Source organism: Pyrus communis, chromosome 12, assembly GCF_041283825.1.
Source record: "Pyrus communis isolate YQ-2024b chromosome 12, ASM4128382v1, whole genome shotgun sequence".
Classification (NCBI taxonomy): domain Eukaryota; kingdom Viridiplantae; phylum Streptophyta; class Magnoliopsida; order Rosales; family Rosaceae; genus Pyrus; species Pyrus communis.
In genome coordinates this window covers 25,362,817-25,374,563 of record NC_142576.1, presented here as the reverse complement: position 1 = coordinate 25,374,563, position 11,747 = coordinate 25,362,817, and the positions used below count along the sequence as shown (strand labels likewise).

Sequence of the window (11,747 nt, the reverse complement as noted above, 5' to 3'; positions counted from 1 at the left end):
ACAAAGTCCTCGGCAAGGGGGCATATCATCTAAGAGATCGGACGGGTTCAGTTCACAAATTACCGATTAATGGAAAGTTTTTAAAGAAGTACTATCCAATTACATGGGAAATGCAAGAGTAAGACCATTGTATTGAGAGCAAGACGACCATTGTATAGCAAAACGACCATTGTATTGATAACAGAAAATCATTACAAGTACAAATACAATGATGAACTCCTAAGGGGTCGAGGGGAGGTAAGTCTCAAGGGCAGCTTTCAGCTCCAGCCACTTCGCCTCGCTCAAAATTATCTCAGCCTGCCGCGTTTTCTTGTTGCACTGCAGTTGCTGGATACGCCGTGCGCCGGCAGCGAAGGCCGTCAGCCGAGACTTGTTAGCCTCGAAATCCTTCTCAAGCTCGGAAGCAGCAGCCGACCTTTGACGTTGAAGGTCAGAAATCTGATGCTGGAGGTCAGAGATCTGGAGATCAAACTCGGTCAGCTTTGCTTTCTTTGCTTTGAAAGCCTCCATCTCTACTCGGCCAGCCTCATGCGCAACCTTGGCCACCTTCAAATCGTCCTCGGCCTGTAGGGCACGCTCAAAGATAAGAAAGTGTTGCCGAGTCCGCTCCAGGAGGTCGGTCAGGAAAGAGATGCCCTCCGGGCTCAGGTGACCACCGCTGGCAAGGTCATTAAGACACTCCCCAACAGAGTCAAGGCCCTTGCTCCGGAGAGCTTGGGAAGCAGTCAGAGATAGGACTTCGTGCAGCTTCACGAAGACTTCGGCGGGCGTGTCTTCTGCCGATTCGGCCGGAGCTGCAGAGGAGCCGACCTCCCCGGTCGTGCTTTGAAGCAGAGCGTCAAGTTCCACTTCCCACGATGGCTGTGCGCATAAAAGGAAAATGTGAGGGAAAGTAAGGCGTGATATGGTGCATAAAGAAAAAGGGGATTGTTTTAGACCTGCTGAGAGGAGACTTCGGCCATGCCCTCTGGGTCATTGCTCGAACCCAGGGAGCTTAATGGCCGAGCCCAGTGCCTTAGACCGCTACGCAATTCACGCGGCCGATGGAGTTTATCTACATTTGATGGCCACGACGGCGGCCAGGAAATATAGACAACGCCCCTCGGCGCGTAAAATTGCCGGTGAAATGAATGTTCAGGCACCTGACATTTAATATCGTTTCAAAAACAATGTCACAAAAAACTCAAAACACAAAAGAAACAATACTTACAAAGGCCGAAGAGACTTCCTGTGGAGGAATGGGAGGGTCTTCGTCCTGCGGGTGGATCGGTGACTCAGCCGTGGCCTCAGGATCGACCATGGGTCTCTTGCCAAGTTCCGCCGCAGTAGGACGTGGTCGAGCGGTCACCTCGACTACAGGAGGAGGATGGACGGGAGGAGAGTTGACTGGTCGACGGCGGCGTTGCAGCGGGACTTCGTCACTCTCGCTCTCGACATCCTGAACAAAAAGAGAACAGTTAGCATTACGATCAGAAACCTAAGGAAGCAAGTGAAAACAGAATTATACCTCCAAAACGACCGGTGGAGACAAGGGTGCCTCAGGTGCCGCGACCGACTCCGAAGCTAGAGCGGGTGTGGCGTTTGGATCTGCCGGGGAAACGGCTGGAGGATTCGAGGTTGGGGAGGCCGCGGCTGCCGGCACAGATGGAGAGCCGGCGGGAGCAGGCGTCCCAGTAGTATCACTGGGAACGACATGAATTTCCCGGTCGCCCTTCTTCGCCAATTTCTTGACACGTTTAGAAGGGCGAGGGGTCTCCTCCGCAGGCTCGGCCTCTCGGTGGGGGCGCTTGGAAGGCACCGATCGCTCGGTGACAAGGATTGCCTTCTTGGGCACTAGCTTCTTCGCCTTTGGCACCGCAGCGACTACTTCGACCGCCTTCGACCCACGACCCCCTGGAGCAAAGTAATTAATAACAGGGACGAGAAATAAAACAAAAGGAGGAAAGAAACGGAAATACTACCTTGGGCCGACTCCTTAGGGTGAGTCGAGGATGCTGATCTGGGCCGATCGCCGAAGATTTTCTTTACCAGATCTTCGGCCGGGGCGCCGAAGAAGTCTCCGGTATATTCCTCCCACCAATCCCCGAAGGTGTCAGTTCCCAAAGACTCAGGAACCGTCGGCCGAAGCCGAAATTTCTTGCACTTCTCCTGGAACTCCTGGTCTGACGTCTTGCATTCCCTTTCAGAGGAACCAGTAAGACGTCCCCGACTTAGGAGCGACCGAGAGGCGAGCAGGGGGACTGGACAGCCTTGAAGATAGCCGAGCTGCCGGGCGAGAAAATGAGGGTGATAAACCTCCCAGCTGGCTCGGCGAGCATCGCAACCAAGAGGAAGGTCGCGAGCCAAGACAAACGACCCCCAGCGCTGGCGGATGCCCGCATCCTCAGATTCGGCCCATGCTGCCGTAGGGAGTCTAAGCGAGGATGGGTACTCCTGGCGCCGACACACCAAGAACTCATCATCCGAGAGGACGTCGAGGCTGAGGAAGTGTTTGAAAACCTCGGCTGCCCGGTGAGGTGGCACTGGTCGAGAGGCCAGTTGAAGGCCGAGGGCGGCCGTTCGCTGGAAGGCAGGAACCTCCGGTCGAAGGGTGGAGAAGTAGACCTGCAACCAGAGTTGGAACACCCAGAGGGGTCCGTTCTGGTGCGGGTCGATCTTGCCAATGGTCGCCTCGGCCAGGCAGCGGTAGAGGTTGGCAAGGATGGCTGGACTGAGCGCCAGCAAGCGACCATTAGCCAGTGCCTGGGCCACCGGCATATTCTTCACCAGACATTTATTTGACCTGGTACAACAGATGAATTTGTTGTACCAGTAGAAGAGGAAGGCCTCGTGCTCTCCCTTCCTAAGACCTTCTTCGCCTCGGCCGGCGAAGTGAAGAATGAGCGTGTTATAGTTGAAGAAATTCTTGTGCAGCTTCTGAACTTCTTCCCTTGAGGGCTCCCGGTCGTCCCGGCTTAGCGTCTCGACGGCCCTTTCGTCGAATAGTGCCTTCAGGTCGAGAGGAGAAGGGTATCCGGAAAGGGCAGCGTCAATAGGAAGGCCGGTCGGGGAAGTCCCAAGGATGGCCGAGACGTCAAGGATTGTGGGGCCGAGTGGGCCGAAAGGCAGGATCATGGTGTTGGTGGCCGAACACCATAGACTCAGGGCCGCCATAAGCAGCTCCTTATCCATGGCGACCTCCATGGTCGACAGGATGATGGCATCATAAATACCCAAAGCCTTCCATTCCTTGGAGAAGAATGTGCTCATCCGGTCGACCCAGGCAGCCCAAGCCGCAGTAGTCGACGGCCAGGCTCCCTGAGGCCGCGCCAGAGTCCATTTCGACCAGTCGAACCCCTGCAGCAGGGGTGTTAGGCACTGTTCCTTGAGCAGGTTAGTGACAGACGACGGCACTGTGTCTCTGAAAAGGGGACCCAGAATTTGGTGGGTCGTGGCCATGTCTTCTTCAAATCGTAGCGTCTTGACGGCGCTCCGGTCGACGAAATCCTTGCACTTGTTGATCTCATCAGAGAACTTTGAAATGAAGGAGGCCATTTGTGGAGAAGTGATGTTTCTGGAAAAAGAAGGTATTGCAGAAGAACTTGAAGGTTTGATTTGAACGAACAAGGATGAGGAATTTGAGATTTTAGAATTTCTGAAAGCGTAAAAGGCAAATGGCAGAAATATGGGTATTTATAGGCCTTTCAGGATGAATATCAAACGTCTGGGATTCAAAAGGCACTGGTTCAAATTGGGGGGAAATTTAACCGGGAAAGGCTCAATCATTTCGGATATTTTGGGAAACTGCGAAGAGGGGATCGAGGAGTCGAAAATCCAGGACGCACGATTGCGTGCGACGCCAGTTTTAAGGCATTAATAAGGATGAGACGTTTCAGTTAGCGCACGGTTTCGAGGCCCACGATTGAAAGTTTTAAGAGCGGCGGAGAATCGACACGTGGCCACGCTTTGGGGGCAGCAAGAAAAGTGCAATCATGCTTCATAAATGCGCAGGAATAACGGTCATTAAGTTCAAAAAAGCAATAAACGTTTTCGCTTCTTCAAGGTCGAGGCCCGACCAAGAGCTAACAGTCGGCGACCTCAGAAGCGAGGGGGCAATGTTTGGGCCCGAAATATTATTGCTGGGCCGAGCAGCAGGATGTGCTCGGCCCAAGGAGATGATAAATACTATGGGCCGAATAATAAGGCCCGGGCCAGCTGGCAGGGTCGGCCAAATCCCATCAGAGGTAATCCGGATAAATAGAAAGGTCGAGGAAATCCTGATGCAATTAGGATTCTCGACCAGCAAGGAATGAAGTCCCGAAAAGAAGGAAAATTCAGAATCCCAGTAGGAGTAGGATTGTTCGAGGAAGAGGCGAATTGGGAAAAGGACTCCCGATCCAAATCGGAGTCAGATTCAAGGAATGGGGGACTATAAATACAAGAAATCATGCAACAGAAAAGGATCTTCAGAATCAGCATACAATTGCCCTGCGCAAAACCTCTCAAACACCTTTAGTTTTTTTTTTCCTTTTCTTTTCCTGCCGACACACCTTCAGTTTGGATAAACAGCACTGTGGAAGCGCCCGGCGAGCACCTTCAGTTTGGATAAACAGCACTGCTGCCGCAGAATCAGCCGACCGAGAAGCACCTTCAGTTTGGATAAACAGCACTGCGTCGAGGTCGACCGATTATCTATCCAAGTCTCGGTCGAGAAAGGTTTTCGAACCTTTGTTGGCAGAGGTCACCTTGCTAAGCTTTCTCGGCATAGTTAGGTGTTACGAATCACATTGCTCGGCGTACAGGACGCCGAGTGGTTTTATGATTGGATACTCGCAAGTAGGTTTCAGGGTTCGGCATTCCGACGGCCGAACTACGTTTACCATCAAGACATACATCACGTTCGAGTACCTGTGCCCATACACCTTGGTCTCGATTCGACGTGCTTATACTCTCACGAATATAATCACGGTGACCGAATCGGGCTCCGACGATTATTGAACTCCACAGAATTGGCAGCCTTGTCTTCAGGCTGTAGAACTCAGAGACCGAGAGCGTTCCTTCCTCGGTCGCAATCGCAAGATACAGAAGTCAACGACGCGCTCCAAGCGACATCAACAAATTGTACTCCTCGGCCGAGCTCGGCCGACGAGTTGGCACGCCCCGCATTCAACCGAATGACGTAGTTAGCTTACTAGTTGCTCGGCATGCGCGCCACGTAGGTCTTGTAATTATTAGGGTCAACAGTATCCTTTTCCTATAATTTTTTTTCTTTTTTTTTGAAAGGAAGAGGCATGCATAATCACTTTTTAAGCGACAATGCATGATTGGCTTGAATTGACTTAGAAATGAGCTTGAACTTAAGTTTGGTTGGAGTTGATGGGATGTTACATGGCTTGTGTTCAACTCCCGGGGCAATTTGTATGGAATTATCAATAACCGTTGAACGATAAACATGCCTCCCCGTCTCTTACAATGCGGATAGCCTTGTTAGCTTGGAATGACCCCGTATCAATAACTGTTGAAATTATCAACCAAATTAAGGAAAATTGTGTGAATTGATCCAAATAGAACTTCACGAACAACAATCTGAGCCTTCAGATCTAGAAATTAAAATACTACAAAATTGTATGTACTTCCCGAAAGAAGTTCGCATCTTTCGGACTCGCTAACTCCACCTATTCAAGACTAGTCGGTCCTCGGTGAAGCACAAATTCAGAGTTTCCGGCGACGGGTTCCTAATCGATTTCAGCAATCCATGTTAAGTATCTCCAGCACCAAGAGTTTGTCAGACCCCTTTGTTGATTTCAAGTTTTGTAACCCAATGATCGAGCTGACTGGCGACGCATGCTGAACCTGTGGAACCATACGAGGAGAATTTCTTCACTGCATTCTCTACTCCGAGAAATTCGTATACATCTTTTTCAAACACTGGATCGATACTTTTGAGCTCATCGACACCCAATGCCTGCAGTTCGCAACTTTTTGAGACGCACACGGCAACTGCCCTTCCAACTATGTCATGAGAGGTTCTGAAGGGTATTCCCTTTATAAAACAAGAGAAGCAACTTCAGTAGCAATTATTGACAAATATTACGAACTACATGTGATCGTAAAACGCGTAAATAGAATGGTGATTTAAGTTCAGACGTCCTAAGCTCCGTCTATAATTGGCAAAAATGAAAGTTAGTCAAAAGAACTTGCCTTTTTCACGAGATAATCGGCAAGCGTTGTGGCATCAAGGTGACCAGCAGGTAAACTCTTTTGTATTCTCTCCCTGTTAAAGGTAATGTTTTGTGCAAACTCTGCAGACACTTCAAGCATCCCTAATATTGTCTTCACGCTGTCGAAGACAGGCTCCTTATCTTCCTGTCTCAAGGGGAAAAGAAAGAACCTTTTGTGATCATACTCGAAATATTGCAGGGTTAGTTAAAAGACCAATGAATTTTATACATGGTAAGTGCAAGCGGAATAGATCCTTTTATGTAGCATTGTGTTTCTGTATAAGTAACACGCATGCAAATCCGTCTAAGACCTTAGCTTCAGGCTCGAGAACGTAAAGAGTGAACAGACCCAACTGAACCCCTGCCTTTCCGTGCTGATTGCATGTAAATTAAAAAAAGAAAAGAGAAGATTATACCTGCAAATCACGATTGTAAGCAAGGGGAAGTCCTTTGCACAATGTGAGAAGGGTAACCAGGTCTCCTACTACTCTAGCGGACTTTCCACGGACAAGTTCCATTGGATCTGGATTTTTCTTCTGAGGCATGATACTACTTCCTGTTGAAACCTTGTCACTTGGCGTGACAAATCCAAACTCCTCTGAAGCCCACAGTACCCATTCTTCACCAAGCCGGGAGAGATGAATTGCTGTTATGGCATTAACAGAAAGAAACTCCATGACAAAATCTCGGTCTGACACTGCATCAATACTACATTAAGAAAAGAAATAAATCATTATTTGATGAAAACACATAAAAATAAGCATGAAATACACAACCAACCACAAGATTTAGACGCAACTGATGGCACCAAGATACACTGTCACTCATTTAACTGACGTCATTGGGCATAGCTAATGTACTTGTATGACTTCACAGCAAAGCGTGATGAATGTATGATAAGTTGTACGATTGCGTTTGCCAACAAGTGGATAAACATTATTAATCTTTGTTATTGTTAATGTAAGAAACAGAGAAATAATAATCAATCCTAAGTTAAAAGAAAGGATAATGTATCAGCTGCTTCTTTCACAGAGTTCCATGCAATTTTTTTATTAGAACGAAAAGCGAAACTGAACCATACAGCTATAATCATGTATGTTTCAGTCTCATGTGCATTGGAAGGGAAAACCGGAAAAGGAGATGGCATGAGAATGCCATAAAGTAACTGACTAATTTGTTAACTATTGGCCAGTTTACAACATCTTTTGCAGAGTACCAATGAAACAAAAAGGCAACATAGCTCCATGCTGCCGCTCACTGGCACAAGTCAACTTCGATCCCAACCAAAGAGTCAAACCAAGGGGCATACCTGTTCCTCATAGGAGCAGTAAATTCTAAAGCATCAGAGGTCATAAACCGATCAATTGGAAGTCCTGTGCCGGCCAATGCACAAGCGCCTAAAGGGCAGAAATTCAACCTCACTCTGCAATCCAGTAAACGGCCAGCATCACGTTCAAGCTACATAACAAGAAAAAGTGCCAAAATTAGTCTCTTCCAAAGGCCATGCATATACTGAGGCCAAGAAAACTTCATAAGCTTCAATTTTTATATAGTAATAACAACTAATTGACAAATTCATACACAAACCAACTATCAAGTCGCTAAAAACACTACAAACAATGTATGATTACAAAGCAACTACCACAATACAAGGGCCACAAACCATATAAATATATGTTAATAAGTTATGCAAAGAATTGCATTGTGCAAAGCTATACAGATACAAACCTGCTCAACAAACGCCAAGAGCAAATGCTGAAGCAGAACAGGTTGGGCCCTTTGCAAATGCGTGTAACCGGGAACAATCACACCCTCGTTCTTGATTGCCAATTTGACGAGCGAAACTTGAAGATACTTAATCTTCACACCAATTGCATCAATCGCGTCTCGGATCCACAATCGGAAATCTGTCATAACCTGATCGTTTCGGCTCCGAGCCGTGTGGAGCTTCTTAGCTGGTTCGCCGATCAAATCAGTCAGCGCTGCCTCAACGTTCATGTGCACATCTTCTCTGTCGGTCCTCCATTCAAACTCACCACTCTCAATTCGCCTTTCTATCTCACTCAGCCCCTCGTGGATGCTATCCCGGTCATTAACAGTAATCAATCCCTAAAACATAATAAAGAATAAAGCTTCCCCTCTAACCAAACAGATCCCAGAAAAACAAAACTTAAAGAAATAAAAAAAATGGGAAAAGAGAAAGTACCTGTTTGGCTAGCATGGAAGCGTGAGCCTTGCTGCCCATGATATCATGCTTGTAGAGGGCTTTGTCGAACGAGATGGACTCGGTAAATCGCTCGACAACATCAGTCACGCTCTCCTCAAAGCGACCACCCCAGAGCTTGGCCTCCTTGGACTTGGGGTCAGTGGACTGGGTCAGGGCAGCACATCGGACCTCCAGCTTGGGCATTTGTCCGTGAGATTGCAAAGACACCATACGAGAGGATCGAAGGTTTTTTGGGATGAAGTGGTCATGTGAGGGAGAGCTGAGTGAGAATGAGTTGTTGAATACAGCTAAAGACTCCATGTTCATGTACTAGCACACAAGTTTTTAAGCCGGTGGACGAAGAATGAATCTATGGCTGGTAACAAATTCAAAAAAATAAGGAGAGCAACTAGTCCAGCCGTCCATTGTAACCAAAATAAAGAAACATAAAACATAAACAAAAAAATGCTAACAGTCAGAGGTACAATCTCCAACAAATTTTTAGAAAAGGAAAACGAAAAACCGGAACCTAACCTAATGTATACAACATTGCAAAGGGGAAGAGAAGACGGTCATGGTGATCCCAAACACTGGATATGGAAGATGATGAACAATAATATATGTGAAAGAATACCAAATGGCATTCGCAATTGAGCAGGGACGGATTTAGGGTTTAAAAATTGGAGTGGACAGAATCCGCAAAGCTGCCGACCTCAATTACAAACCCAAGTCGGAAATTTGAAATTAGACATTTATGTGAAATCATCCAAAGCTCTCATCTTTACTGTCATCTGAACCTTTAAGTCCCTAAAAGGTTAGGAATTATGCGAAATGAGAAATTGGGCATTAACTGAAATCGTAAAATCCCTAAAAAAATCTATCAACTAAAACCCATCAACATTGATTACTAAGTCTAAAATCACTATATCAGAATTCAGACACAATTCATAAATTCATTTACAAAAAATAGGAAAAGAAGAAGAAGAAGAAGTGACGACTTACATTTGCCGGAGGAAGGACGGAAGGCGGGTGGAGGTGGAGCTGGGATGCTGGCAGTGTAGACTGGACGAGCCGCCAGTTGTACTGAGACAGGTGCAGCCGAGGGAAGCAATAGAATATACCAAAACTTTTTTTTTTTTTATCAAACGATTGATTTTGTTAGATTAGACGTTAAATTAGCTATCAACGAAATTCAAATTCATGTCATCATATAAGGGTTCTTGCAAATATACCAAAACTTGACACAATGGGTGTGTTTATTGCACCGGATTAACTTTATGGACTAAAATAAATTGGTTTAGACTGACTAAACTAGATTAATTTAGTGAAATTTTTTATGTTTTATCGGATTAAAAACTAAAATAATAAAAATAAAAATATTTAATTCTTTCTTTTACATTTTTTTTTTCTTTTTCTTTTTTCTTTTACTTTTGTAGAACTCGTTTTCTCTCTATTTTTTTTCTCCTTCCCGTCCATCTGCCTCTATGTCTCTCTCATTTTACTTTCTCCCTCGTCACCAAATTCTATTCTTTTTCACCACTTTCTCCCTCATCATGAAATTCCATTTTTTTTCATTCATTCTCAACAAAAGCTTCTGATTTGTCATATGGGTTTTTTTTCCTGAATTTTTCACAAGCTTTTGAATTTCATTTGGGTTTTGGCAAATTGGTATTTTTTGTCTTCTAGGTTTTGGTTGGCATCGTGGAGTTTGCCAACGATGTCCCAGCTGATAAACGTGATGGTCGAGAGCAATATTGGGAGTTGAGGAAGCCGAGCATTTGAGCAGAGGAGAAGTATTCCCTTTCGACAGTGAGCTCGGCGATAAACTCGAGATGTGCACGGAAAAAGCAGATATGAGATCTCATGATTCTGGGTTCTGGGCAAGGAGAGAGGGAGAGAGTAAGAGAGAGTGAAACAGAGAGCAGAGAGAGTCAATTCTTAGCTAGTCCCACAGTTTTCGGGTACTCCGCTAAGAACCTTTAGTGATGCCTTTTAGTCTATGCAACTTCAGACTAGTCTTATTAACACTAGTCCTGCATGCTATCAAACACAAGATTAGACTAATAGTTAGTTCAGTTTAATTTAGTGACACTTAGTAAGGGCAAACAAATGCCCCAAATATCTTTCAAACGTAACCAAATTCTTACTTAAATGGACCTAAATGCCCTCCAATTTAAAAGCCCATGGTAAGAATGGTTTGTATAACGATATGTTTACATATGCACATGTGGCTAATTTTCAAAACTTATGGTGAGCATGGCTTCATGTCACAAGTATATGATATGTTTACATATGATTGTTGATATTTCACTTTGTTTGATACATTAAAAGAGAGTATAATTTGGTCATGGCAATCATGTTACAAGTAGGCTTTCGGTTTTTTTATGTACATATTGTTTTTTTGGAAGTTAATGTATCAAAACATACCAAAATTTGACACGTTGAAAAATATGTGACCCAATCCCATTTTTTAAACTCATTTATCAACATATAAAAAATATCTTTAGCCGCGTGTAGCACACATGATTTTAAAAAAAAAAAATTTGAAAATTTTGAGTTTTAATGATAAAGACAAAATAAGGTATAAAGTGAGTAGTACCAGAATGGACTTTTTAATATAAAAATATAGTTTTTCGTTAAAGTAAATAGTACTATAAGTTTTTTTATTAAGATTCACTAAAAAAAAAAAAAAAAAAAAAATTCTTTTGCGTGCACATCTACGTGCAAAAGACTAGTTCCAATTAAAATGTCATTAGAGTTTTAAGAGGTCTTTTGTATGGAAAATGATCTTTTCCGGATTCTTTTTATGGGGATCCTAGGGATCCCACGATCGTGATCGTTCATCGTATATTATACGGTCATAAATCATTTTAAATTTTAAAATTAAATATAAATAATATCTAATGAAAACTGACTGCACAATGTATGATGAACAGTTACGATCGCGGGATCCTTAGGAAACAGATCCGGCGAGGATGTTTTTCCCATTTGCAATGGGCAACCTAATTTGGTAAGAATTCACCATCCACCAGATTCGAATCTAAGACCTCTCAATTCCAAATAAGGAGAAATTAATTTTTATTTAGGGATTCGGGTGAATGATTTAATTAACCTATAATATAGGGATTCGGGTGAAGTAAAATTAATTTTACAATTAAAAAATATTTCCTAGAGACCAAACTAATTCCGGGACATGTTCAATGTGATTAGGGTTGTAAAACACATTTGAACCATCTCACTTATACAAATACGTCTCATGATTCTTTATTATATAGGAAATTCATATGTGGTCTACAAAATATTATTCGAATTAGGAAAAACCCTTTAAACCTAGTTTGAGC

General features: G+C 44.4%; 2 protein-coding genes across 5 annotated transcripts; both read right to left on the bottom strand.

The window, feature by feature from the left end:
* Positions 1 to 453: 453 nt before the first annotated feature.
* Positions 454 to 3,534, bottom strand: LOC148692591 (uncharacterized). The gene is made up of 4 exons (XM_088680981.1): positions 3,191 to 3,534; positions 1,962 to 2,782; positions 1,211 to 1,893; positions 454 to 861 (listed from the first exon to the last, which is right to left on the bottom strand). Exons 1-3 carry the CDS (start codon positions 3,532 to 3,534, stop codon positions 1,502 to 1,504), a joined length of 1,557 nt encoding a protein of 518 aa, XP_088537107.1. The 3' UTR covers positions 454 to 861; positions 1,211 to 1,501.
* A 1,981-nt stretch (positions 3,535 to 5,515) lies between these two features.
* On the bottom strand, positions 5,516 to 9,654 carry LOC137745753 (argininosuccinate lyase, chloroplastic). 4 transcript variants are annotated; one of them, XM_088681833.1, is made up of 8 exons: positions 9,409 to 9,538; positions 8,941 to 9,213; positions 8,407 to 8,782; positions 7,929 to 8,309; positions 7,510 to 7,658; positions 6,617 to 6,908; positions 6,181 to 6,345; positions 5,516 to 6,022 (listed from the first exon to the last, which is right to left on the bottom strand). In XM_088681833.1, exons 3-8 carry the CDS (start codon positions 8,731 to 8,733, stop codon positions 5,765 to 5,767), a joined length of 1,572 nt encoding a protein of 523 aa, XP_088537959.1. In that variant the 5' UTR covers positions 8,734 to 8,782; positions 8,941 to 9,213; positions 9,409 to 9,538; the 3' UTR covers positions 5,516 to 5,764. The 4 variants fall into 4 exon arrangements, with proteins under 4 accessions (XP_088537959.1, XP_088537961.1, XP_068341857.1 ...); XM_088681835.1 differs by having other exon boundaries at positions 8,407 to 8,776; XM_068485756.2 differs by lacking the exon at positions 8,941 to 9,213 and having other exon boundaries at positions 9,409 to 9,654.
* Positions 9,655 to 11,747: the final 2,093 nt, after the last annotated feature.

Excerpts from the sequence above, each read along its gene's own strand:
- LOC148692591 (XM_088680981.1), bottom strand. The coding sequence starts at position 3,534 with ATGGCCTCCTTCATTTCAAAGTTCTCTGATGAGATCAACAAGTGCAAG. Across the intron at positions 2,783-3,190 it reads ATTTATGATGCCATCATCCT|GTCAAATAAATGTCTGGTGA; the intron begins GTCGACCATGGA and ends CTGTTGTACCAG. Across the intron at positions 1,894-1,961 it reads CCCTAAGGAGTCGGCCCAAG|GGGGTCGTGGGTCGAAGGCG; the intron begins GTAGTATTTCCG and ends ACTTTGCTCCAG.
- LOC137745753 (XM_068485756.2), bottom strand. The coding sequence starts at position 8,733 with ATGAACATGGAGTCTTTAGCTGTATTCAACAACTCATTCTCACTCAGC. Across the intron at positions 8,310-8,406 it reads CTTCCATGCTAGCCAAACAG|GGATTGATTACTGTTAATGA; the intron begins GTACTTTCTCTT and ends ATTATGTTTTAG. Across the intron at positions 6,023-6,180 it reads CCGATTATCTCGTGAAAAAG|GGAATACCCTTCAGAACCTC; the intron begins GCAAGTTCTTTT and ends TGTTTTATAAAG.